Below are 25,017 nucleotides of genomic sequence, written 5' to 3'. Positions count from 1 at the left end.
GAGAGGACTAGTATATTAACATGTAACTATGTAGAGCAGATGGAGAGGACTAGTATATTAACATATAACTATGGAGAGGAGATGGAGAGGACTATAGGGAGTATATTAACATGTAACCATGGAGAGGACTAGTATATTAACATGTAACTATGGAGAGGAGATGGAGAGGACTAGTATATTAACATGTAACTATGGAGAGGACTAGTATATTAACATGTAACTATGGGGAGGACTAGTATATTAACATGTAACTATGTAGAGCAGATGGAGAGGACTAGTATATTAACATGTAGCTATGGAGAGGACTAGTATATTAACATGTAACTATGGAGAGGACTAGTATATTAACATGTAACTATGGAGAGGACTAGTAAATTAACATGTAGCTATGGAGAGGACTAGTATATTAACATGTAACTATGGAGAGGACTAGTATATTAACATGTAACTATGGAGAATAGGAGACAGTCAGAGCTCACAAGGACAGAATAGGACATGGGTAACATGGGTAGTTATGCAGGGTGGCAAAAGAAGCACCTAATGGATGGAAGGTCACTACTACCTATGCTACAGACTAGCTAGGACAGCTGAGCAAATACTATAGCAATACTATAGATCCAGGGGCGCAACTTTGGTTTTAGAAGTGAGGGGGATATCACTTTTTTAAAAATTATTATTTAAAAAACATGTTTTTATCCTTTCGGATAAACACTCCAAACAGCCTACCCTACCACTCGGAGGAGTCCGCATGGTCCTAAATCCCCCTGTTGCCTAGGTTTGTATCACATTCCAATTATAAAACTAGGGACGACAAAAATGCAATTTCAGAATGTTGGGGGGACATGTCCTCCCTGTACCCAGTGAAAGTTGCACCCCTGTATAGATCTCTATGAAGCAATCATGATCTCTAGGAAGCTGAACTGAAAGGCATGCCATCTGGGCTGCTGAATTTACACCTTCAGTGACAGTGAATAAAACCAAAAATATTTTCTGATAGCAGAAAATAACTGACAATGAAATGATAGAAAAATGAACTGAGAGGGGACAAACATAATTAAATAAAGGGGAATAAAAACATTGAAAACAGCCCGAGGTGTAGGGAACAACTGGTCAATTCAGACTCGGAGGGTTTGGTATTGACCGTACCTGGCTGTTAAGCTTGGACACCGCAGTGGCCAGAGCGATGTCTGGACGGTGGACCAGGGAACCTCCATGGGCAGCCTCCTGGCGAGCCTTCTCACGGTAGCCAATCTACCAGACACAATATACAAACCATGAGTGGACTGGACAATACAAGGGAAAGGGGAGACCTAGTCAGTTGCACAAATGAATGGATTCAACCCAAAATGTGTCTTACGCATTTAACCCAACCACTTTAGCAAACCATCAGTGGGTAATGCACAGACAGACTGTCGTGATATGAATTGTTTTGATGCCTTTGATGGCGTCCTGCTGAGAATATAAACAACAGCATGAATATTCATCTCAGAGGGGTAAACAAATATAAAATCCCTTTAATTTTGAAAAACAGGCTTCGCCACTGTGTAGGCTATTCACTGTGTACTAAACACTCACATTGCTGGCGAGCTTGGAGGCCTGTGTAGCCCTCATGATGTCAGGGCGCATAGCCACAGAGGTGTAGTTGAGCTTGGCCTTAGCCTCCTGCCTGTAGGCAAACTAGAAATGGAGAGAGAGGAAAGAGTGATATTTGTCACAACTGCTGATGTAAAAAGGGCTTTTATTAATGCATTTGATAGACTGACAGATTAATAACATTCAATTCCATAAAACATGGATGAACTATTGACTGTCTTTAATAGAGGAGATATACAGTACAGTCTTTTTATAGAAGAGGAACGTGACTAACTTACGTTGCTCTGATTCTTGGCTACATCCATGGCGTGCTGCACATCGGGAGGCACTCTCATGTTGTTGTACTTGGACTTGCCCTTCTCCTTCTCAAACTTCTGCTTGTACTGTTTCTATGGACAGAACGGAGGAGACAAAGACGTCAAAGGTAACAAATGGCTCAGGACTGTACAGTCTTGGGAAGTCTCGTTCACTTTGTGTGAGAAATCTGGAAATTAAGGTTCAGGACTGTATTCCAGCTCTAACTAAACAGCTGGTATGGGGGAGACTGACCTCGCTGACCAGTTTGCCCATGTCCTTGGCGTGGATGGTGTCACGGGTCGTGGGCAGAGTGGTGAATTGTCCGGTCTGCTGCTCCATCTTGCTAGCCAGCTTGTATTTGCTCTGAGGACAGAAAAGAAAACCAAGGACTAGTGTCAGACTGGAATCTGATTGGGCGCCGTACAAACCAAATTAACATACTGTACAGTTACATTCATTATAACAAGTGTTCTTGAGATATTTTGTGACAAATTCCTCGTTCATCCATAAATTAAGGTTCACATTATGACATTTAAGATCTATCTATAATAACTATACTGTAGGTTAGTAAGGAAAGCCATTTATTGGCAGTAATGAACATTACATAGTAAGTATCTGTAGTTATCATGTTTCTGGTGTTTTCTGCTTCTTACCTCAGATGCCAGAATGCGCACTGACTTGGCATGAAGGTTAGTAGGAGTGTCCAGAACAGTCTTATACTGACCCTTTGCCTTCTCAAACTTCTCTCTGTATTTCACCTGGTGGACAGAACAAAGCACAACAATTAACACAGGCTTTTCTTCACCTTCAGATTTCATTTCCATGTGTCAGAATAGAACAGAACAGCTTTATTTTGATTGATGGCTGGCCGGTAAAGGAACAACTACTCACATTGCTTAAGTCAGCATTCATCTTAGCCAGGACGGCTAACTTGTCGTCCACGATGGAGATCACACAGCCCTTCATCATCTCCTTGTCATACGTGTACTCAATCTGAGGATAGCAACACATGCAGCAGGGGTTAGACCAGAAGAGCCATGTCAAAGGAATCAGTATAGAAACCTGGGCCGGTGTTTTGTTGTGCGTGTAGTTAAGTCATCTAAGTCACTATTGTTTTTAGCATTGTATTTTTCTACACATAGTTTTTAATTCTTAGAAGATGACCCCCCTTGTGGGCTAAAATACATACAAACAAACATACAAACAAACTAAGGTATGTTGTGCATGACTCACATCACTCTGCTGGAAGTTGGCCTTGGCAGCTTGGATAAAGTCAGGTCTGTCGACAGTCCAGATCCACTTGTTCTTGGTGGCCTGGTACTTCTTCCTGTAGTCCAGCTGGAAGCAGACAAATCATACAGGAACAGAACAGTGAGTGAAGGGTCTGCCTCAAGAAAAAAACATTTCAGAAGGGTGGAAAACATCAGGTATAACACCTGGTCCTAACAGGCCAACTTCATTCACTAATACACTCATTCATTCATTCAGAAGTGGTGTTCAGAGGTAAATGGATAGGAGGGGATGAGGAGTACTGGAAGAAAGAGACTCACATTGCTGATGTTCTTGTAGGCTTCCTTGGCAGCGCGGATTTCAAAGGATTCAGGGTCCATGTTGATCTGGGCCTTGCTCCTCTCATATACCTCCTTGTACTTCAGCTGAGACAAAGGAGAGAAAAGCACACTGATACAGAACCAGGGATATGACTGTACCTGCCTCCATCTAAATCTTAGACATGTGGTCGTAAGGCTTTCCACTAGATAGCATAGCCACAATGTCTAAATTGGCAACATCATAAAAAAATCATGAAAATATTAGCTTTATGGTCTTAATTTAAGATTAAGGTTAGGCATTAGGTTAGCAGTGTGGTTAATAAGATTTTAAGAAGAACAATTGTAGAAATAGGTGGGGGTTTATGACTTTGTGGCTGTGTTATGTGTGAAATGGAAGGCAGCCATTTTGAGAGTGTAGAGTACATACCACGCTGGTGATCTCCTTGACCTTCTTCATGTGTGCGCTGTGTGGAGTGTCATGGCCCAGGGTGTAGCCCTTAGCCTTGTTCTTGTTATACTCCATCTTGTAGACATTCTGGAAAAAGTGATGGGAAAATGTTGCAAGTCACAATTATTCAAATATAGTGTTATGTTGAGAAATACACAGTAGTAACAAAATCATACATTTATACATTATATGATTTTATTAAATATTTATTTAGTTGTGTTACTTTATTTATTTTTCTGTGAAGAGGGAGACCTTGACAACAATTGCAACAAAAAGTATCTTTAATTGAATGTTGGGTGACGAAGTGAACTCACGTCTCTGATGGCTTTGCTGCGTTTGTGGCTCTCATGCTCGGGAGTCTCCAGGATGGAGGTGAACTTGTTCTTAGCAAGCTCATACTGCTCCCTGTACTTCCACTGTGGTGATGGGGGCAGGACACCAGAGTTAGACACACTCACACATGAGACATTACTGTCAAATCGGTATCAATTTACCTTATTTACAGTGTTTCAATTATCTATAGATGATCTGTGTGCTTTACAGATTGATTTTACGAGTTAAGTTTACATAGCTTTATCCATTCCTGATCAAACTAAATGTATGTGCTAAAAAAGATAATGACATTTGAAATGTAGTGTAGCATGAAAAGGAGATTCTGTGAAGCGTGACTACAGTACATGTCAATGTAATGAATGAATGCAATGGGAAGACACCATGCACAGGTTGGAACATGCTTTATGGAACATGCAACACAATGAAATGATGTGCAAAGAGATGTCCACAAACACACAGTGTGAGAATGAAAACAGTGCTTTTCTCATGGTTCATTTTCGTCAGCTGACGTTTGATCAGCTCGTCTGCTTCGAGTCCTACTGGTGAGTCTGGTGCTAATGATGGTTGTATTTATTTATTATCATTTGGATAAAAAAATGTGAACTTAAATAAATGAAAATAAACAAAACTATTGGCTTTGTCATAGGAAATATGTATTCCTCATTTACCGTACAACGTCTTTCTAGACAGTTCAGTCTGTACTTGTGATGTGGGTTACAGGGAGCGGGATCATAACTTAGGATGAGCTGGGTAGCTTGGGTTCAGAGGTCAGTGGAGATTCAAGACTGTTTCTGAAGCAGGGAGGAAAAGATGTCCAGAATTTGACAAATGTGGTGGTTGGCGGCAGGTAGCCTAGCATTTAATAGCATTGGGCCAGAAACCCAAATCTGTTGATGTGCCCTTCAGCAAAGTACTTAACCTTAATTGGTCCTGTAAGTCGCTCTGGATAAGTGCTTCTGCTAAATGACTAATATTCAAATGTAAAAAAATGGGAGTGAAGGAAGCTACTGTCAATTAGGAGTTCATGATGGGTTTCCGCAGCTGAAGTTAGCTAGGGCTGAGGCTGGGAAGACAACTGCAGCAGGAGGGAGAGGGAATTGGGGAAACTGCGAGGCGAGTTTGGTTGGTCTGCTGGGCAGATGGACGATTACCTTACACTGCTCGCTGGACTGGTAAATGGCACTGAGGATGTCTGGGCGGAGCAGCTCATTGCAACCGTTCTTTAAGAGCACCCTGGCCCTGGATCTATGTTTGTTCTGTCCACGGAGGGACACACTAACACACACACACACACACACAGACACAGCATGCAGGGTCAGTGGACAGGCGGAGTGGACTGGAGAGGAGCTGCGGAGATCCTAGGCCTGGAGTCTGTGTAGTGTCCTCCTGATCTATTCCCTCAGAACTATTCAATCTAGTTCAAACTGGTTCAATCTGGTTCAATCAATCAATCATATGGGCTTTTTTTATTAGCTTTTATGATTTTGCCGATGCTTTTAAAAAATGTTGACATTTGTCACTAAAACTGACATGATAAAGGGGCTCAACCAAGTCTACGGGTTTGACTCTGAGTCCACAGATCAGGGAGAGTGTAGCCGCTCACTCAGAACACCCAAGAGGGCTATTTGAGTGACAGAGTACGACACCTGCTGCGTGAGGAAAAAGAGAGAGAGAGACGTGAACACGAACAACCATGGACATTATATCCATGCAACTACGACCTCCCGCAGGCCTGCAGTCAGATGACCTCATGCACCGGGCTCGGAAGCAGGTTATCTGATAGGCCCAGAGGAGGTAGAGGCGGACGAGGGCGGGGCTCAGCAGTAGGAAAATCATAGCTTTACCTGGCTATTCTTGGCGTTCTCCTTAGCCAGGAGGGTTCTAGGATCATCCAACACACTGCTGTACTTATCCTTGGTCTTCTCATAGGCTGCTCTATAGTGCCTCTGCTCAGAACGTCAAAAAGGAGTTAAAGACAACTGACAAGCAAACAGGGAGCTGTGACAGGGGATAAAAGGACTACAGGAAAGAAGGCCAAGGTTAATCCCATATGATACATAGAGGAATGAACTGCAGAGACAAAAGAAACTTGAGTGACAACAACACGGTATTGTGGCTAGGATTACCTTAGGAAGAAGCCAGGTGCATTCATCATTACAGAAGATATTCATAACGTTATGAACTAATCAAGACCATCTTTTACCTTCAAAGCTGAGAATCCAAATGAGATGCAGTAGAAAGAAAACATGTTATACTCATTACTGCATCTGTTTTTCATAAGATCGTTTAAATAAGATCAAATCTATCCAGTATATCTAAATTGAAACCAAATTGAAACCAAAAGTGTGGCTGTGACTTACATCGTTGATAATAACGGAGGCATTCTTGGTGGCCTGGAAGAATGGAGTGTCACAGGTATACTTGAAGTGGTGTCTGTTCTTCTCGAAAGTTGCTTTATATTGTCTCTGTTTACAAAAGATAAGAGGAGAAAAAAGACGGGTGGTTATGGACAAAGAAACAGTAAGAGCTGAGGGTTTTATTATATTTGCAACGGTAGATGATCTTCGTTACCTCACTGAAGAGGACCTTGTTCTTCTCAGCCTGGACCATCTCAGGTCTGTCCCACACGTAGCAGCCAATACCCTTCAGCCAATCCAGATCCTCCTTGTACTTGATCTAATATTGGACAGAGAAATTAATGGTGTGGGTCATTCATAAAGACACACGTTACATAAAAGCATTCTAATACGCTGAAATGGACAATACCATTGTTTAATGGTAAACTACCCATTCTAAGTATTCAAATGTACTGAAACTGACAATACAATGACTCTGCCCTGAGGGTATTTTCTGATGTTAAGGGGACGTCACTCACATCGCTGATGTTTTCACCGATGATTCTGCTGTGGAAAAACTCTGGACGGTCGGGCATGGATCTCCATGTACCCAGAGAGTTGATGTACTTCTCTCTGTATTTGACCTGTGTGAAGGAGAGAAAGAGAAGTGTCTTATATCTGTATGATAACATACATGTATACAGGCTAAATCCACATACCAAAAGTCTGTTTAATGAGCCAAATCATCCTATTGGATGTCTCTTAGCCAGAAGGCAAAGCTGGTTGAAACGACTTAGTTGAAAGAGATTACTGGTCGTAAACTGGTTGAAATGAATAGATTGAAAGAGATTACTGGTTGTAATGATATAATTTCAAACAGTTTTGGTAGCTGGGGAGAGATCTTTTCTAATTGGCTGACATACTGACCTCGCTGATGTCATCGGTGACCCTACGGTGACACACGATATCCAGGGCATCCTTGACACTGTGGTAATGTCCCTTGGATCGCTCAAAGCTCTCCTTGTAGCGCAGCTAGAGAGAGAGAGAGAAAGAGAGAGAGAGAAAGAGAGAAAGAAAGAGAAAGAGAGAGAGATAAAGAAAGAGAAAGAGAGAGAGAGAGAGAGAGAGAGAGAGAGAGAGAGAGAGAGAGAGAGAGAGAGAGAGAGAGAGAGAGAGAGAGAGAGAGAGAGAGAGAGAGAGAGAGAGAGAGAGAGAGAGAGAGAGAGAGAAAGAGAAAGAGAGAGAGAGAAAGAGAAAGAGAGAGAGAGAGAGAGAGAGAGAGAGAGAGAGAGAGAGAGAGAGAGAGAGAGAGAGAGAGAGAGAGAGAGAGAGAGAGAGAGAGAGAGAAATAAAGAGAGAGAGAGAGAGTGTGTGTAATAGATCAGTCATTTGTAAGAAGGACAACTGAAAGACCAAAGACAGGCGGAGGAGGGATCACCAGAGAGCATACTCACATCACTGGATTGTAGGTAGGCCTTCTTGGCCCGGACCAGGATGGGTGTGTCATGGATGCTAGTGTACTTGTGCTTCATCTTCTCATACTGATCTCTGTATTTGATCTGGGGACGAATCAGAGGAGAAACTGTGTTAGAGCAGCGGTGAAGGGCAAGTGCTTTGGTATCACACTGGGACGTGATAACCTTCGTACTGGGACGTGATAACCTTCACACTGGGACGTGATAACCTTCGTACTGGGACGTGATAACCTTCGTACTGGGACGTGATAACCTTCGTACTGGGACGTGATAACCTTCGTACTGGGACGTGATAACCTTCGTACTGGGACGTGATAACCTTCGCACTGGGACGTGATAACCTTCGTACTGGGACGTGATAACCGTGATAACCTTACTGGGACGTGATAACCTTCGTACTGGGACGTGATAACCTTCGTACTGGGACGTGATAACCTTCGTACTGGGACGTGATAACCTTCGTACTGGGACGTGATAACCTTCATACTGGGACGTGATAACCTTCACACCGGGACGTGATAACCTTCACACCGGGACGTGATAACCTTCACACCGGGACGTGATAACCTTCACACCGGGACGTGATAACCTTCACACTGGGACGTGATAACCTTCACACTGGGACGTGATAACCTTCACACTGGGACGTGATAACCTTTACACTGGGACGTGATAACCTTCGTACTGGGACGTGATAACCTTCGTACTGGGACGTGATAACCTTCGTACTGGGACGTGATAACCTTCGTACTGGGACGTGATAACCTTCGTACTGGGACGTGATAACCTTCACACTGGGACGTGATAACCTTCACACTGGGACGTGATAACGTGATAACCTTCACACTGGGACGTGATAACCTTCACACTGGGACGTGATAACCTTTACACTGGGACGTGATAACCTTCGTACTGGGACGGGATAACCTTCGTACTGGGACGGGATAACCTTCGTACTGGGACGTGATAACCTTCGTACTGGGACGTGATAACCTTCGTACTGGGACGTGATAACCTTCACACTGGGACGTGATAACCTTCGTACTGGGACGTGATAACCTTCGCACTGGGACGTGATAACCTTCGTACTGGGACGTGATAACCTTCACACTGGGACGTGATAACCTTCGCACTGGGGCGTGATAACCTTCGTACTGGGACGTGATAACCTTCGTACTGGGACGTGATAACCTTCGTACTGGGACGTGATAACCTTTGTACTGGGACGTGATAACCTTCGTACTGGGTTGTAAGGACGAAAAGTGTTTGAGTTAAATTGCGTTAGAAAGCCTTACCTCGCTGTTGACCACCTTCATAGCCCTGGCGTGGTCCATTACTGGGGTGTCCACCTCCGCAGTGAAGTGGGCCCTCTCCTTGGAAGCCAGGTCAGTGTACGTATACTGCAGTTATGAGATACATGAACAAAAATGTCAGAAATCACTTTCTTTGTACCTCATGTTTGTAATTGTTGTGCTTTAAGTTGGTATCAATACAAATCTTAAAACAGATATCAGTCCTCCAAGAGTTCACCAGGTTTATTGTATCTATGAGAGCTAAATTGACTTGCCTTGTTGCTGAGCTGTTGGGCCCATTTGACTCTCTTGACATCGATGGAGTCCAGGGTGGTGGTGCACTTGGTCTTGTCCACATTGCCCTGGGCTCTGTACATCAGCTGAGGACGAGAGGTTAAAGGTTAACATAGCCACTTCACACTGCCTATTCAGACAGAAAGACAGACCTGTTAAACCATATTATAATACGGCAAAACTTCCATTAAATGCTGAGTCTCCAACAAGCAACGGCCTCGTATAATGGCAGTTTTACTGTATTCTGTAAATATATTGTATATTACAATATGATATATTAATAATATATATATATATATATATATGTGTGGGAAATGGTGGGCGATATAGTAGAGAACATGACTCACGTCGCTCATGTGGGTCTTTAGCTCAGTGACGCGCTGGTACTCTGGTGTGTCCAGGACCACAGTGAAGTTGGCATGGTTCTTCTTTGCCTCAACTTCATAGTTGGCCTGTTGTGGTAAGACAAATTAACATGGATTAACATGGAGCAGAAATATTACAGACAGTATTTACAGTATTTGCAGATTGTGTATACTTAGCTAATTACTTAGACCAATCGCCTCATGAGGAGTGTAATCCACCAACTGATTGGTGATTGAAGCCATAACAAAATGAGAAGGAAAGGAACCTACTCTAAACTTGGTAATGTTGCGGACAGTAGACATCTCAGGTGTGTCATACAGGAAGCAGCCAATGCCTCTCAGCCACAGAAGGTCCTCCTTGTATCTCAGCTGGTGATGGAAACAGACACAACGATTACATTACTGTATAATTATTCATTAGGCATGGAGAGACTTAGAAAAGTAACAAACTTTTAACCCTTCTCATATTCTCACTGAAGTTAACTTAAGTATTCGTTGAAAAAAAACATATTTCAGTAGTTGTATAGCCTAAATATTGTCTGTTTCAGAAGTTGCTTGGCTGCTTTGTTTTCAGTGAGTGAACGTTATTGGGCCACGTACGTCACTGGTGATCTCGTTGACGTGGTTACAGTGTATCATCTGGGGAGTGATGCCCATGGGGATCATGGTGCCTCTGTTAGCGAAGTACTTCTCCTTGTAACACAACTGCATGGGACAGAGGGAGACACACCGTACTTAGAACATGTGACAAACTAACTTCACAGCAAATAGAACAAATAAATCCATTGGTTTTAAACAAAATGTCTCTAAATATAATGAATGTACAGTATGAATGAAAAAAATTGATATAATCATGATGAATTAGACTTGTAGCAAGCATCAACACAAAGCCATAGTAATAAACATCAATGAGCCATAGTAACAAACATCAATGAGCCATAGTAACAAACATCAATGAGCCATAGTAACAAACATCAATGAGCCATAGTAACAAACATCAATGAGCCATAGTAACAAACATCAATGAGCCATAGTAACAAACATCAATGAGCCATAGTAACAAACATCAATGAGCCATAGTAACAAACATCAATGAGCCATAGTAACAAACATCAATGACAATAGTAACAAACATCAATGAGCCATAGTAACAAACATCAATGAGCCATAGTAACAAACATCAATGACAATAGTAACAAACATCAATGACAATAGTAACAAACATCAATGAGCCATAGTAAACAATCATCAATGAGCCATAGTAACAGACATCAATGAGCCATAGTAACAAACATCAATGAGCCATAGTAACAAACATCAATGACAATAGTAACAAACATCAATGAGCCAAAGTAACAAACATCAATGAGCCATAGTAACAAACATCAATGAGCCATAGTAACAAACATCAATGAGCCATAGTAACAAACATCAATGACAATAGTAACAAACATCAATGACAATAGTAACAAACATCAATGAGCCATAGAAACAGACATCAATGAGCCATAGTAACAAACATCAATGAGCCATAGTAACAAACATCAATGAGCCATAGTAACAAAGATCAATGAGCCATAGTAACAAACATCAATGACAATAGTACAGGAGGAATAATGACAGGATGTCAAAAGGTCACGTACGTCGCTAACGGCCTCCTGCGTCATCTTGACCTGTCTGATCTCGGGTGTGTCATAGGTGGTGTGGATCTTGCCCTTGCCCTTCTCATACAGCTCACGGTATAGACGCTGAGACAGACAGACAAACAGACAGAGAGAAAGAAAGAGAGAGAGGGGAAATAACATCACTACTACTACACCACAAAACAATCATTTTAATAATACCAACATACTAGAGTCTTTGACTCTATAACGATTCAACATCTTTCAAGGGATTCATAACAAAAAAAATATATAGAAGGATCATCAATCAAATTGAATAATTAATAAATTATTATATTTTTCCAAATAGTGAGGGAAGAGTAGCAGACGTTTGTAATCCTACCGGGTTGGTGACCTTGTTGGCGTTCCTGATGTTGACGAAGCTGACACCTTCTGGATCCATGGTATAGTTCGTAGCCTTTGACTTTTCATAGTCATTCTTGTACTTCACCTACACAACAACACAATTCCACGAGTGAGGTACTACGATACAAATCCAATAGATTACCATTCTACGGTAACTACACATATAGGCTTCCTTTAATTCACCTACACAAGACTGTTCCTAGTGTATCTCCACTACATCCATCCAGTCATCCTACAGTACACAACACAAGACTGTTCCTAGTGTATCTCCACTACATCCATCCAGTCATCCTACAGTACACAACACAAGACTGTTCCTAGTGTATCTCCACTACATCCATCCAGTCATCCTACAGTACACAACACAAGACTGTTCCTAGTGTATCTCCACTACATCCATCCAGTCATCCTACAGTACACAACACAAGACTGTTCCTAGTGTATCTCCACTACATCCATCCAGTCATCCTACAGTACACAACACAAGACTGTTCCTAGTGTAACTCCACTACATCCATCCAGTCATCCTACAGTACACAAACAAGACTGTTCCTAGTGTAACTCCACTACATCCATCCAGTCATCCTACAGTACACAACACAAGACTGTTCCTAGTGTATCTCCACTACATCCATCCAGTCATCCTACAGTACACAACACAAGACTGTTCCTAGTGTAACTCCACTACATCCATCCAGTCATCCTACAGTACACAACACAAGACTGTTCCTAGTGTATCTCCACTACATCCATCCAGTCATCCTACAGTACACAACACAAGACTGTTCCTAGTGTAACTCCACTACATCCATCCAGTCATCCTACAGTACACAACACTCCTACAGTATGTGCCTCTTATAACTGAAACTTTGCATCTGAATAGATTAATATTATTTTATTTTTTACAATGACCTCACAGAATGTGAACGGTTCATATTTTATACACAATGTAACAAATTGATGAACATTTGAAGAAAATAAAGTGTGTTTCTTACGCTGCTGGCAACAATGTAATTTTGTTTCGCCTGCTTCATGAGAGGATTGTCGTGGGGAAGAGAGTAGCCAGTGGGCATGGACTTCTTGTTGGCCTCCTTGTACAAGTTCTGAAGAAAATAAGGAGAGGAGTAATCAGAAGAGGACATAAGATATGAGAATCATCATAGAAATGACAGTCAGCGTTTATATCCAGAAACAGTTTGAGGGAGTAGTTACTGTCGATGCATCTTTGAAGTTATGAGTGATGTATGCTTTGTAAGAGTGTACTTAAAGCAAATAAATGATCAAAGAAAATAAGTAAGAATTGAAAACATCTTACATCACTCTGGTTGAAGTTGGCCAGGCGTGCCCTCTCTGTATCCACGGTGACAGCGGGGGAGGAGTTAGTTCCCTTGACATTGGTGACGTAGTCGTTACGGTAGTGGAGCTGAGAACATGAGAGGATAGAGGACGAATAGGTGAGAACTTAATATGCTTCATCATTGAACTTGAACGATCTGGTCTTAATGTACATGCACTCTTGTAATCTCTACCCGGCACGGCCAGAAGAGCACTGGGTACCCCACAGAGCCTGGTTCCTGTCTAGGTTTCTTCCTTGGTTCCTGCCTTTCTAGGGAGTTTTTCCTAACCAACATGTTTCTACATCTGCATTGCTTGCTATTTGGGGTTTTAGGCTGGGTTTCTGTATAAAGGCACTTTGTGACATCTACTGATGTAAATAGGGCTTTATAAATGCATTTGATTGATTGATTGAAAATGATTTTAAGTCAACTTGAATTTGTTCTTAACTGACTCGTCTGATTAAATAAGGGTGAAATAAAACATTAAGATGGTGATATAGAAGTAAGAAGCTTTAGTGACAGTACTCACATCGCTCAGGTTCTGAGAACTCAGTTTTGCCGTCTCATAGGTAGGAGTGTCGATGACCACAGAGTAATCCTTGAACGCCTCAATGCCCTTGGCTCTGTACTTGTTCTGGAAGACAAGAACAAACACACAAATACATCCACATCTTTGTCCACATCTGTGGGGTTAATCTGATTCCTACAGTCATGAGATTAGGAGAGGAGGAGAGGAGGAGAGGAGAGGATTAAGAAAGATAGGTGAGAGGCATGCGGAGGGAGCATACATCGCTCTGCAGTTTGTCAGCAGCCTTGACTCGCAGGATCTCAGGGGTGTCCCAGGCATAGCAGCCAATTCCCCTCAGCCAGGTCAGGTCCTCCTTGTAGAAGATCTGGGGAGTTACAGAAAAATATCAGTTAATGAAGTCCTAATGACAAGCAAGAGGAAGGACAGAATGAATGCACTATAACTTAGAACTACATAATATAATGAACTACACACATATAACTGCTAGTTTAGAAGTAATTTCCAATAGTAGTTACTTTGTCTGACACATTCTACCAGATCGTAAATGAACGACTACACACCAGAAAAAAAGACACTAGGTCTTCCTGAAGAACATTTTTTTAAATATGTAAAAAACATGATATATTTGATTTGAAAATAATATTGTTTATAATAAGTAAGAATAACACATTTTATTATAATTATAATTATATTATAATAATTTAACTTCACATGACACTGTGATTAAATGCAATGTGAAATTCCAATAAATGCAGTTTTCCACATAAAAAAAGTGTATTGAAATATGAAATGTTCAGATGACTCACGTCGCTGAGCTGCTCGTTGACCTTGCGTGCCTGGACGTACACCTGCATATCAGGCATACAGATCCACTGGTGCAGGTGCTTCCTGTAACCGATCTCACTGACATGGTTCTGGGTTTGACGGGCTGAGACGACATCTAGCATATCTGGGGGGATGTGGTTCTTTGCCTTGGTCTTCTCATAGTCCGCCTTGTACAAGCGCTATACGTAGGGAGGGTACATAAACCATTAGGTGTGTCTACATTTCTATCGGTTTAAGATCAATGTGTTTGACTGCCATATGGAAAGAATAAAGAGGTGATCATGAAAAAAAGGCACCAAGACTCACGTCAAGACCCATCTTTCCAGCTTTGAGGCATCGGAGAGTTTGTGGGTCGTCCTCAAGGGACTTGGGCAGGGTGTAGAGGGACTTGAACTTCTCATAATCCTCCCTGTATTTAACCTATAGGGGAGGGGATCATATGGGTTGCTTTGAGTAGAAGATTTACAATGTACACGCAACTTTTATGTGTGAGATTACTGATAAACCAAATGAATGACATTGAATCTTAGGGATCCAAAACAACAACATGAAACAAATGATGAATTCTCAATAAAGAGCATCAAAAGTTTAAAAACGTATTGGACTACAAAAGGGTTTTAAATTGGGTGATATGTTGAACTCACATTGCTGAGGATGACCTTCTGTTGTTTGGCGTGTTTCAGGGCGTGTGAGTCTGATGGCAGCGTGTAATCCTTAGCCTTGATCTTGTCCCAGGCAGATGTATATGCTTTCTAGATGACACAAAAAGAAAGATGAACATTCTAAATACAACATTTAAAATCCTAATAGGTCATTTGGAGACATAGTGTCTGTCTACAGTAGAACCACACTCACGGTGCTGTAGATGTCCTTGAGGTTGGCATTGTGTGCATAGTCATAGGTATCCAGAATTGTGGTATAGATATGCTTGTCTTTCTGGTAAGCCTCCCTATAGTTCAGCTGTGGAGACAAAGAGCATATATTTTGATACAAAGCAGATGTTAAACATGTTTATACTATTAGAAGAATTGTGTAGTATGATGCAGTATAGTATAGATTTCTGTATAGTACATCTGACACTCACATCACTGGCCCAGGTGTGACCCAGAAGAGCAGTCACATAGATAGGGGTGTCTGTCACGATGGAGTAGTTGTTGAATTCCTTCTTACCCTCCTCCTTGTATTTGAGCTGTGAGAAAACAAATGCAGAAGCCACATGGTCACGTGTGGCTCAGTTGGTGAGAGCAAGGTGCTTGCAATGCCAGGGTTGTGTGTTCAATTCCCATGGGGGACCAGTATGAACATGTATGCACTCACTACTGTAAGTCAATCTAGATAAAAGTTTCTGCGAAATGACTAAAATGTAATAGTCCCCACGCAGGAATATAACTTTTTAAATAACCTCTTATCACTATTATGATAAAATATACTATTTATTTAGTATTTATGATGGACTGGTAGTCAATCATTAACAAACAAAAGACTAGGGGAGTCATTGGTATAAATGACAGTAAGTGTGACAGAGGTGACGTCATCCTTTGTACTCACTTCGCTCTGCAGCAGGTGGGCATTCTTGGCACGGACAAGCTCAGGTGTGTCCCAAACATAGCAACCAATTCCTTTTGTCCAGTTCAGGTCATCTTTGTAGTACACCTATCAGATTGATAGACAATACCACAACGCAGAGATCAGATCAGTTAGATTTAATGGGATTTTACAAATACTGTGATAGTGTACGGTAGTGTAGCTAACTAAGGACAGCAGAGGGATGAGGAACAGACGAGCCGACATTATTATTACTTCTATTTGTTTCTTAAATACAGCATGTCATTGTATTGTTTTTAATATATATATATATATATATATATATATATATATACACACATATATATATATATATATATATATATATATATATATATATATATACACACATATATATATATATATACACACACACTGAACAAAGATATAAACGCAACATGCAACAATTTCAAAGATTTTACTGAGTTACAGTTCATATAAGGAAATCACTCAATTGAAATAAATTCATTAGGTCCTAATCTATGTATTTCGCATGACTGGGCAGGGGTACAGCCATGGGTGGGTCTGAGAGGATTTAGCCACCCCGACAGACAATCCTGTGCGTAAAGAAGCCCTATGCGGAGGTCCTGGGCTGGACCTGGTACGTGGTCCTGGCACGTGGTCTGTAGTTGTGAAGCCGGTTGGACATACTGCCAAATTCTCTAAAACGACGTTGGAAGCAGCTTATGGTAGAGAAATTAACATTACATTCTCTGGCAACAGCTCTTGTCAACATTCCTGCAGCCAGCATGCCCATTGCATGCTCCCTCAAAACTTAAGACATCTGTGGCATTGTGTTATGTGACAAGACTGCATATTTTTAAAGTAGCCTTATATTGTCCCCAGCACAAGGTGCACCTGTGTAATGATCATGCTGTTTAATCAGCTTGTTGATATGCCACACCTGTCAGGTGGATGAATTATCTTGGCAAAGAAGAAATGCTCACCAGTAGGGATGCAAACAAAGTTGTGCACAACATTTTAGAGAAATAAGCTTTTTGTGCATATGGAACATTTCATGGGACCAACACTTTACAAGTTTTTTTGTTCAGTGTATTTTTTTACTTATTTGTAAAGTATGTCTTGAACATGTGCAAAATACAACATACATCACTCAGGATCTCATTGTTCTTGCGGGCTCTGAGAATGTCCTGCTGGTCGGGGTGGCAGGTCCAGTTGTGCAGTAAGGTGCGATACAGCACGTCACTGAGCATGTCCTGGCACCTCTTAGCCACCATGTTGGGAATGATGTCAGCGGGGATGTGGTTCTTGGTCTTGTTGGTATTATAGTCCTTCTGGTAATTCCTCTGGAAGAAAGAACAGGGCACTGTGTTCAGATCTCCAGATACGTGGATTATTTTCAAATCCAAAATATAATCAAATCAAGTGAAAGCATATTTGTCACATGCACAGGATAAACGTGGTGCACAGAGTACAATGAAATGCATACCTGCAGGTTCACCTCTCAACATTGCAACAACAAAATAAGATTAGAAGTAAGTAAAGCATATTCAATCAAATCAAATAACAAATAAGTAGGAGAACCTGACAGAACTAAACATATGAATAAGAAAGAATATCTAAGGAGTAAATATGGCATATTCCAAGTTCCAACAGAGTGTATTTGTTAACTTTTATTTATACAGGTAGATTTAAGAACAGATTCTTAATGACGACCTTCTGCTGTTTTATTGTATCTTTGGCGACTGTAGCGACTGGATTATCATGTGTGCGATTTACTAGATTATACTGTGTAAGTGATATCTTAACATATGTGAACATACCATTTTTTTTTCAAATTGAACCTTTATTTAACGAGGCAAGTCAGTCAAGAACAAATTCTTATTTACAACGACGGCCTACCGGGGAACAGTGGGTTAAATGCCTCGTTCAGGGGCAGAACGACAGATTTTTACCTTGTCAGTTCGGGGATTCGATCCAGCAACTTTTCAGTGACTGGCCTAAAGCTCTTATCACTAGGCTACCTGCCGCCCTGAATATGCAGCAGTATCATATTTTACTAGATATACTATAGATATACTATACTATAGATATACTGTAGATATACTATAGATATACTGTAGTATTATAGTTGTATCATATCTTACTAGATATGCTGTAGATATATAATTATAGAGGTATTATATTTTACTAGATAGACTATAGATATATTATTATAGCAGTAATATATTACCTAGATATACGGTAGATATACTATAATATTATAGCATTATCATATCTTACTAGATATACTGTAGATATACTATAGTATAATAGCAGTATTTTATTTATTAGATATACTGTAGAAACAGTGATTTCGGAAAGTATTCAGACCCCTTGACGTTTTCCACATTTTGTTACGTTACAGCCTACTTCTAAAATGGATTAAATCGTTTTTTTCACTCATCAATCTACACACAATACCCCATAATGTCAAAGCAAAAACAGTTTTTTGTCAAAATTGTTACATATTTATTAAACCTGCAATATCACATTCACATAAATATTCAGACCCTTTACTCAGCACTTTGTGGAAGCACCTTTGGCAGCGATTACAGCCTTGAGTCTTCTTGGGTATGATGCTACAAGCTTGGCACAGCTGTATTTGGAAAGTTTCTCCCATTCTTCTCTGCAGATCATCTCAATAGGGAGTGTTGGTGCCCAGCTATTTTCAGGTCTCTCCAGAGATGTTACTGTAGATCGGGTTCAAGTCCAGACTCTGGCTGGGCCACTCAAGGACATTCAGAGACTTGTCCCGTAGCCACTCCTGCGTTGTCTTGGCTGTGTGAATAGGGTCGTTGACCTGATGGAAGGTGAACCTTCGCCCCAGTCTGAGGTCCTGAGCGCTCTGGAGCAGGTTTTCATCAAGGATCTCTCTGTACTTTGCGGCGTTCATCTTTGCCTTGTTCCTGACTAGTCTCCCAGTCCCTGCCGTTGAAAAACATCCCCACAGCATGATTCTGCCACCACCATGCTTCACCGTAGGGATGGTGCCAGGTTTCCTCCAGACGTGATGCTTGGCATTCAGGCCAAAGATTTAAATCTTGGTTTCATCAGATCAGAGAATCTTGTTTCTCATGGTCTTAGAGTCTTTATGTGCCTTTTGGCAAACTCCAAGCGGGCTGTAATGTGCCTTTTTACTGAGTGGCTTCCATCTGGCCACTCTACCATAAAGGCCTTATTGGTGGTGCTCTGGAGCTCTGTCAGAGTGACCACCGGGTTCTTGGCCACCTCCCTGACCAAGGCCCTTCTCCCCCGTTTGCTCAGTTTGGCTGGGCGGCCAGCTCTAGGAAGAGTCTTGGTTGTTCCAAACGTTTTCCATTTAATAATGTTTGAGGCCACTGTGTTCTTTGGGACCTTCAATTCTTCAGCAATGTTATGCTACCCTTCCCCAGATCTGTGCCTCGACACAATCCTGTCTCTGAGCTCTATGGACAATTCCTTCGACCTCGTGGCTTGGTTTTTCCTCTGACATGCACTGTCAATTGTGGAAGCTTATATAGACAGGTGTGTGCCTTTCCAAATCATGTTTAATCAATTGAATTTACCACAGGTGGACTCCAATCAAGTTGTAGAAACATCTCAGAGATGATGAATGGAAACAGGCACCTGAGCTCCATTTCAAGTCTCATAGCAAAGGGTCTGAATAAGGTATTTCAGTTATATTCTTTGCAAAAATATCTTAAAACCTGTTTCACTTTGTCATTACGGGGTATTGTGTGTAGATTGCTGTGGATTTTTTTTGTTAATCCATTTTAGAATAAGGCTGTAACGTAACAAAATGTGGAAAAAGTCAGGGGGTCTGAATACTTCCCGAAGGCACTGTATTCTATAGTTTTAAAAACTATAGCCCATAAAATTGTCAGAGACTCCAGTCACCCAAGTCATAGACTGTCTTCTCTGCTACTGCACGGCAAGCTGTACCCGCGCGCCAAGTCTAGGACCAAAAGGCTCCTTAACAGCTTCTAACCCCAAGCCATAAGACTGCTGAACAATTAGTCAAATGGCCACCGGACTATTATATATATCTACAGACTGTAGATATACTGTTCAGTACTATAGTATTATAGCACTAATATATCTTACCAGACAGACTGTAGATATACTGTACTATAGTATTATAGCAGTATTATATCTTACCAGACAGACTGTAGATATACTGTACTATAGTATTATAGCAGTAGTATATCTTACTAGATATACTGTAGATATATTATAGTATTATAGCAGTAGTATATCTTACTAGATATACTGTAGATATATTATAGTATTATAGCAGTAGTATATCTTACTAGATATACTGTAGATATATTATAGTATTATAGCAGTAGTATATCTTACTAGATATACTGTAGATATATTATAGTATTATAGCAGTAGTATATCTTACTAGATATACTGTAGATATATTATAGAATTATAGCAGTATCATATCTTACCAGGCCCTTCTGTTTCTCCTGTTCTCCACAGCGCATCACCTCAGGGAAGTCCACCAGGGTGTCAGCCAGGTAGTGACCCTTGGCCTTCTCATGGGCGTCATGGTATTTAGCCTGAAATGTTTTAGTTTCAAAGAAATAAAAAAGTGTCATCATCGATTGCAGAGAGCAAAGCGCTTTGTTGATACAGCAAGTATACATAGCACAGCACAGTGGACAAACAATCTCTGCTATATTTACATGTTTTGCGTCTGCTTCTGTTGCCACAGGAACATATGCAACCACTAGCAGTTACTAATTGATATGATCAAACTGACACACATTTAACACATGTTAAGAAATCCAATATATTACCAACTATTCTGACTAGATTTAATAGTACTAAAGTCACATGTCAGTTGCTCTTTAATTATTATGTATATTTAATAGTAATAATCATTATATTCTTTCCTGTTAATCATATTTGTATTGTTGGTTGTCAAGAGACTATAAATTAGACTCACATCGCTGATAATCTCCCTGTTCTTCTTGGCTCCGACTACAGGGATATAATGGGCGTCCAGCTGGTAACCAGTGGCTTTGCTTTCATCCCAGGGCAGTTTGTAGTATTTCTACAAATGACCACAATTAACAATGTAAACATCGTTTCAGACATGTATTTATTTTGTATAACATAGAAATAATAAAATGTATTAATTATTATCTACATTATTAAAATGATATTTTGTATATAAAATTAGACATTTATGCAGATAGGTGTTTCTGTGAAGACGAAGTCCTATGGATGTAGAGTACTTTACCTCACTGATGACCTTGGCGACCTCTCTGCTATGGGCCAGCTGGGGTGTGTCCTCTGAGCCGATGTACATGCCCTTCTCTGCATTGAAGGTCTCCTTGTACTTCAGCTTTACAACAGAAGGACATATAGGCACAGGTCATGATCAGTTTGAAGGATCCCGCTTAACACAATGTCCTCACATGTTTCTCTGAGGTATGGGTCAAAGGCTATCTGAAGGAGGGACTCTATCCTACCAGGGTTGCTTTCAAATAACCCTTTGAAACAGTGGAAATGTACATCCAAAAATGTATTTGGCCCCTTTTTTGTTATTTGTAAACTCAGGTTCACTTGATCTAATATTATGTTTCGGTTGAAGATCAAAAATATACAAAAATATACAAAAATATACAAAAATATACAAAAATAGAGAAATTCAGAAAGGTGTTAAATAATTTTTCATGGCCTGTAGTTGTTTTACTTTTGGTAAACTTAGCTAAGATCAAATCTAAAGTAGTAAATAAATTCATTCACATCACTGAGGTTAAAAGCATTGATGGTGGCCAGGATATGCTCAGGACGATCCACGATGTGTGTGTATTTGGCAAAGTTGTCTTTGGCATCCTTCTTGTAAAGCCTCTGCAAAAAGACATCAGAGAGAGAAAGACATGGTAAGAATTCCCTGAAGGGTAGCAAACACATACAGTACTAATGACAGAGATGTGAGGAGCAGAATGTGCCCAATGAAACCTAGAACCACACCAACAGCTTGGATACAGATAAAGGAACGTACCTCGTTCATGATCTTCTGGGCATTCCTGACTTTGACGTGATCGACACATTCGGCAGCAACCCAACCACATCCACGGAGCCATTCCAAATCGGCCTTGTAGACAACCTGCATACAGACAGAGGAGAGAGTCAGACAAACAATCATTTTACTTAGAGGTATAAAAGGGGTGTGGGGGAGAGAGAGAGGGGAAGAGAGGGGGAGATAGAGAAGGGGAGAGAGAGAGAGAGAGAGACAGAGAGAGAGAGAGAGACAGAGAGAGAGAGGGGGAAGAGAGGGGGAGATAGAGAAGGGGAGAGAGAGAGAGAGAGACAGAGAGAGACAGAGAGAGACAGAGACAGAGAGAGACAGAGAGACAGAGAGAGACAGAGAGAGACAGAGAGAGACAGAGAGAGACAGAGACAGAGAGAGACAGAGAGAGACAGAGAGAGATAGACAGAGAGAGAGATAGGGGGGGAGAGAGAGGGATAGAGATATACACAGTACAAAACATTAGGAACATCTTCCTAATATTCAGTTGCACCCCCTTTTGCCCTCAGAACAGCGTCAATTCATCGAGGGGAATGGGCTCTACAAGGTGTTGAAGCGTTCAACAGGGATGCTGGCCCATGTTGACTCCAATGCTTCCCACAGGCGTGTCAAATTGGCTGGATGGCCTTTGTGTGGTGGACCATTCTTGATACACAAGGGAAAATGTTGACACACTCAAACCAGTGCTCCTGACACCTACTACGATACCCCTTTCAAACCAGTGCTCCTGGCACCTACTACCATACCCCGTTCAAACCAGTGCTCCTGGCACCTACTACCATACCCCGTTCAAACCAGTGCTCCTGGCACCTACTACCATACCCCGTTCAAACGCACTTTAATATATTGTCTTGCCCATTTACCCTCTGAATGGCACACGTACACAATCCATGTCCCAATTGTCTGACGGCTTAAAAATGAATATTTAACCTCCCCTTCATCTACACTGATTGAAGTGGATTTAACAAGTGACCTCAACAAGGGATAAGGTGAATGCACCAATCTGTAAGTCGCTCTGGATAAGAGCGTCTGCTAAATGACTTAAATGTAAATGGATCAGATTCAACTGGTCAGTCTATGTTAGGGAAAGAGCAGGTGTTCCTAATGTTTTGCACACTCAGTGTATATGTATCCTGGAAGCCCTAAAGCATAACGGACATACTGTAATTGTTAAGTTGTGTCAAGTAGGCCTATCTATCTACTCACGTCACTCTGAAGGTCGTAGGCTTTGCGGGCCTGTGTGACATCAGTGGAGTCTGGCAGACAGGTCCAGTTATGTAGACGGGTCCTGTAGTGGTCGTCATTGACCTGGAACTGGCATTTTTTTGCCAGCTCAAAGGACAGCATGTCCACTGGCAGATGGAACTTGGTCTTGGACTGGTGGAAGTCCTTCTTGTACAGAGCATCACTGGCAATCTTGGCTGAGTTAATAGCCAGCACGAGCAGAGGGTCATCCTCGACACAGCGGGCTCCAATGTGGTGCCCAGCCTGCTTGCGATATTCTGTCTTGTATTTGTGCTGTGAAAGAGACACTTAAAGTATCAAAGTGTGCCTTACTGAGTTGCAATTGAATTGACTGTTTATTTATACATACAGAGACTGCAATACAGATCTAAGCATTTAGAAGTAAAACGGCACTGAGAGAATGGATATGTTGAGTCACTTACACACTCCACAGGATATTAAGAACATTATGTCGTCAATGTTATCTTTATTGGGAGTGAACGGACAATACTGTTCCGTTACATTTAGATGAGATAAGTATCAATGACAACCTGTTTAAATAAAGGAAAACACTGTGATACTCACGTCACTCTGGACTTTATTGTTGTGGATGCACTGCTTGATGGGAACAGCATCTCCGGGCATGAAGAAGCCGGTAGCTTTGACCTTATCCCAGTCCTTGGTGTATAGTTTCTGTGAACAGGAAGATAGATAGGAACAGAGATTACAGAGTGTAAAGGTCATATTTTGTGACTACACTACATGTATTAGAAGCATTTTCTTCTGTTTTTCTTTCTTATTTATTTCAAAATGCGAAGTGGAATTCCCCTCTACCTTCATTATTCAGACTGGCAAAGGCACTTTGAGCATTTCAAATGTCTGAGAACTCTGATGTAAAGAAAGAAAAGGTATCTTACCGGATGGAGATTCTTGGCCACCTCTCTTGCTGTTGCCAGTACTGGGGTGTCTGTGACCGTGTACTTAGTCTTCTCTGTGTGCCACAGTGCACGGTAATTAGCCTGCACGAAACAAACAACACAAAAGCAATTGATTAGTATTGTACTTAATGACTACTGTTCTTGTTGCTTCAACAGCCCAATGTTTTTTTCCTTCATTGTGATACCTATTATCCACAAAATGTGAGAAGTTCCAAAAACATTGTGATTCTTTCATGTGTTATAACATGTCAAAATTGTCCCATGTCTCGACCCACCTCATTGAGGATGTCTGCAGCGTTCTTGGCGCAAACCATGTCTATTCTGTCCACAGGAGCTGTGAACTTCTGCTGATCCAACTTGACACGGTAGCCTCTCTGCAAGACAACATGAACCATGTCTACATCCATCAACAACAACAGTCAAACCAAAATCAACCATCAATACATGTCATTAAATGTTAACCTGTTTCAGTCCACAAATAAAATAAATCAGGCAGATGACACACTTGCTTGCAGGCATTATTACTATATACTATCATA

The 25,017-nt window shown here is 41.2% G+C and overlaps 1 protein-coding gene across 7 annotated transcripts in view; it reads right to left on the bottom strand.

The window, feature by feature from the left end:
* The window catches only part of LOC124047886 (nebulin-like), a 99,847-nt gene that overhangs the window by 23,920 nt on the left and 50,910 nt on the right, over positions 1-25,017 (bottom strand). For all 7 annotated transcript variants that reach the window (XM_046368246.1, XM_046368238.1, XM_046368223.1 and 4 more), the window contains exons 73-115: positions 24,754-24,852; positions 24,458-24,559; positions 24,126-24,233; positions 23,523-23,834; positions 22,290-22,394; positions 22,031-22,135; positions 21,522-21,626; positions 21,225-21,332; positions 20,725-20,835; positions 17,395-17,592; positions 16,250-16,354; positions 15,786-15,890; positions 15,557-15,661; positions 15,346-15,453; positions 15,008-15,121; positions 14,683-14,880; positions 14,136-14,240; positions 13,877-13,981; positions 13,326-13,433; positions 13,006-13,113; positions 11,988-12,095; positions 11,627-11,731; positions 10,584-10,688; positions 10,254-10,352; positions 9,966-10,070; positions 9,600-9,704; positions 9,328-9,432; positions 8,012-8,116; positions 7,485-7,589; positions 7,097-7,201; positions 6,793-6,897; positions 6,582-6,686; positions 6,066-6,167; positions 4,203-4,304; positions 3,868-3,975; positions 3,441-3,545; positions 3,124-3,228; positions 2,782-2,883; positions 2,544-2,648; positions 2,143-2,253; positions 1,872-1,982; positions 1,576-1,677; positions 1,147-1,251 (exon numbers count right to left, since the gene is read on the bottom strand). In XM_046368246.1, coding sequence (XP_046224202.1) covers positions 1,147-1,251; positions 1,576-1,677; positions 1,872-1,982; positions 2,143-2,253; positions 2,544-2,648; positions 2,782-2,883; positions 3,124-3,228; positions 3,441-3,545; positions 3,868-3,975; positions 4,203-4,304; positions 6,066-6,167; positions 6,582-6,686; positions 6,793-6,897; positions 7,097-7,201; positions 7,485-7,589; positions 8,012-8,116; positions 9,328-9,432; positions 9,600-9,704; positions 9,966-10,070; positions 10,254-10,352; positions 10,584-10,688; positions 11,627-11,731; positions 11,988-12,095; positions 13,006-13,113; positions 13,326-13,433; positions 13,877-13,981; positions 14,136-14,240; positions 14,683-14,880; positions 15,008-15,121; positions 15,346-15,453; positions 15,557-15,661; positions 15,786-15,890; positions 16,250-16,354; positions 17,395-17,592; positions 20,725-20,835; positions 21,225-21,332; positions 21,522-21,626; positions 22,031-22,135; positions 22,290-22,394; positions 23,523-23,834; positions 24,126-24,233; positions 24,458-24,559; positions 24,754-24,852 — 4,929 coding nt within the window. The remainder of the gene's footprint in view (positions 1-1,146; positions 1,252-1,575; positions 1,678-1,871; positions 1,983-2,142; positions 2,254-2,543; positions 2,649-2,781; positions 2,884-3,123; positions 3,229-3,440; positions 3,546-3,867; positions 3,976-4,202; positions 4,305-6,065; positions 6,168-6,581; positions 6,687-6,792; positions 6,898-7,096; positions 7,202-7,484; positions 7,590-8,011; positions 8,117-9,327; positions 9,433-9,599; positions 9,705-9,965; positions 10,071-10,253; positions 10,353-10,583; positions 10,689-11,626; positions 11,732-11,987; positions 12,096-13,005; positions 13,114-13,325; positions 13,434-13,876; positions 13,982-14,135; positions 14,241-14,682; positions 14,881-15,007; positions 15,122-15,345; positions 15,454-15,556; positions 15,662-15,785; positions 15,891-16,249; positions 16,355-17,394; positions 17,593-20,724; positions 20,836-21,224; positions 21,333-21,521; positions 21,627-22,030; positions 22,136-22,289; positions 22,395-23,522; positions 23,835-24,125; positions 24,234-24,457; positions 24,560-24,753; positions 24,853-25,017) is intronic.

The sequence above is a fragment of the Oncorhynchus gorbuscha genome, linkage group LG01 (assembly GCF_021184085.1).
Source record: "Oncorhynchus gorbuscha isolate QuinsamMale2020 ecotype Even-year linkage group LG01, OgorEven_v1.0, whole genome shotgun sequence".
NCBI classification, from domain to species: domain Eukaryota; kingdom Metazoa; phylum Chordata; class Actinopteri; order Salmoniformes; family Salmonidae; genus Oncorhynchus; species Oncorhynchus gorbuscha.
Note: the sequence above shows the minus strand (reverse complement) of the source record. Positions and strands in the feature narration are given on the sequence as shown.